The 2,939-nt window shown below is 25.2% G+C and overlaps 1 protein-coding gene across 1 annotated transcript in view; it reads left to right on the plus strand.

Moving 5' to 3' along the window:
• The window catches only part of LOC107636459 (subtilisin-like protease SBT2.4), a 6,963-nt gene continuing 5,591 nt past the window's right edge, over positions 1,568–2,939 (plus strand). The window contains exon 1 of the mRNA XM_016339967.2: positions 1,568–1,821. Coding sequence (XP_016195453.1) covers positions 1,607–1,821 — 215 coding nt within the window. The 5' untranslated portion in view covers positions 1,568–1,606. The remainder of the gene's footprint in view (positions 1,822–2,939) is intronic.

Below are 2,939 nucleotides of genomic sequence, written 5' to 3' on the forward strand. Positions count from 1 at the left end.
TTTTCATTTTATAATAGTTTATATGTAAAATATGAGTTGTATAATAGAAGTTGTTAAATTCTCCAATTTAACATCTATACTTTTATACATATAATATTTATAATTTTATACACATAATATCCATAATCAATGAATTAGTGCTACTTTATTATTATTATTTTATTTTGCAGGTCATAAACTAACAATTTTAGATGTTTTTAATTTTCAATATATAGCGACTAATCAAATTTAAGATTTTTTATTTTTTATAAAATGTGTACTGTTGAAGTGATTTGAGATTTTTTTTAGAATTAAAAATATAAGAATTTGAAATTTTTGTTTGGGAGAAAAAATTATAAAATTATAAATGCATGTAGTAAACTAACTTGAGTTGATTGAGTGGTAAGATCACTCGTCCGCTTAAGCAAGTGTCAGGGTTCGAGTCAAGCTAGAAATACTATGGGCAACAAAAAAAATGCATGTAGTAATAATAAGAGAGGAATTTTTAGAATTTGATTCTCATTAAATTTGGAATTAACTTTTAGTATAATTAAATGAGAAAAGATAATTATAGAAAAAATTATTATGTCAATTAAATTAGGAGAGTGATTCACACTCTCTTATACGCACAAATGTTATTAATCATATATGTTTATTTATTGTCTATAATGTTTTGGCTACGTAGTATTACTCTATAAAAAATATCTTTTATTGTAAGCAAGCGCACATTTCTCCAATATCAATTCATCGATTTACTTTATGAATAAATAATTAATATTTGAAATTATTAAAAAGGAAAAATATAAAAATTAAAAATTATGAGGCATATATCTTTTAAAACAAATTTTAAATATATCCTATCCTAAAAAAAATTAGGTTAAAAATAAACTTTTAGTTCTTAATGTTTTCGTTTTGAAAAGCTTCTTTATCTATTTTTTATGGGGAATTTTATAGTGTCTAAAAAATTAGTGTCTAACTTGCTTAAAAAGTGAGAAAAAAAAAAGTATAGATTCCACTTTTTGTATTTATATCATAAAATGTAAGAATGAAACATGGTAGACAACACCGTACCATTCCTTATATATACTCTAATATTATTCTTTGATTATGGTCATGAATGAACCATGTATGATCATAATGTTTTCAGAAATTTTCCTAGTTGTATTCATGTAAGAATGACAAATTAAATCCAAATCCAAGAAATAATTTCCATTTTTCCATTAGAAAAAGGAGGAAAACTAAACATAAGAACCCTTTACGTCACCATATTAGGCCCAAAAGCATAAACTCTTCCTAATTGGACCGACCAAGTAACAGAATTTTCTTCAGGTCCAAAAAAAAAAAAAGTAACAGAATTTTCTACGGGTTTTAGTATTGCTTGTTTTGCGAGGGAAGGATTCATCTTCGCGTGAGATGACATGCATTTTTTATTAATAGACTCATGCAATTGCTTGGTAAAGCTAGCACTAAGAAATGATATAAATTACCTTAAAATATGCCAAATTTTAGAATTCGTTCACGTTATCAGTGAGGCTATTATATATCCTTGCTTTGCATCTCTATATATAAGAATCGTTATTACCATCAACTCTTCAACAAATCTTTCTTTTTTTTCTTCGCCTCAACAATGTCTAAAGGGAGCAGTGTTACCTCCATGGTTTTACCATCATCACTAACACTACTACTGATGATGAGTATTTTCATTTCAATCTTTGTGATTTCCATTACTTGTTTTCATGATGATGAAGAGAGACACATATACTTGGTTCTATTGGAAGGAGATGGAATTGCTTTCCAAAAAGGTTCTCATAGTCAAGATTCAACAACAATTGATCCCAACAGGTTAATTAGTTCATAGTAGAGACTTTGGTTTAATTAATTTATACTCTTTGTTCATAGTCCGATTTATTATAATGTCTCATTTATACAGCAGAAATCATGTTCATTTGCAAATTTTTTTTCTTCTAAAATCTTCAGTCAAGTTATTTCAGATCATTAATTCATCATCATAACACCGAAATGAAAAACTTCTACTTTTCTAAATTCGTATTCACCCATGTATAAACTCACCAATAAGTTTCGTTTCATTATTTTGTGTATCGCTGTTTTGCACTTTTTTTAATGGGGAAATGCTAGGGAGATAATGATTTTGTTGAACAATATGAACAGCCACCAATCAAATAAAAACACACTATACCTTTAAATTAATTTTCTAAATTTTAATTTTAAAATAACCATCCGTACACTAGTAAAATGAACATCCAGTATATCTATTGTTTATATTATTTAATATTTTCATTGTTTACCTATACTTTTCCTTTTTAATGAAATGCCGTTCAATCAAAATTCCTAGTTAAAATGCCAGCCAAATTATAGTGAATATATTTATGATTTTTTCCCGCTATATTTTTCAGTTATTTCTAAAAAATTTGTCACATGTTTCTGATGACAAGTTAATTGATTATAACAAAAGAAAATAAATTCTATTTAGCATTACTTATTGCAATATATCTGAATCTTTTAATTTTCTCTAATTAAAGCATATTTGTATTTCGGTGATGCTAACCATTACTTGTTCAACTAGCATTTATTATTCTCTCTACATTTTATCATAAAAGAAAAATCACTTAATTTGATATCTTAATCTCTTAATTTTCATTAATTAAAGCATATTTGCATTTTTATTATTCTTTCTGACTTTATTTATATAATAAAAAACTATATTTAGCATTACTTAAGATATCTTAACTTTCTTAAACTAAATCATATTTGTATTTTATTATTCTTTCTAATTTTCTTATCATAAAAAAATCTCTAATCGTAAATTACTTGAATCACAAAATACATTAATAACTTTTAGTTATTATGAACATTAATTTCCATTGACCTGACAGTATAGTCAGTATTAATTACCAAAGAAATCAATAATCAATCTTATTTAAAGATTAAAAAAATACTAT

This window comes from Arachis ipaensis, chromosome B01 (genome assembly GCF_000816755.2).
Source record: "Arachis ipaensis cultivar K30076 chromosome B01, Araip1.1, whole genome shotgun sequence".
In the NCBI taxonomy this organism is placed as follows: domain Eukaryota; kingdom Viridiplantae; phylum Streptophyta; class Magnoliopsida; order Fabales; family Fabaceae; genus Arachis; species Arachis ipaensis.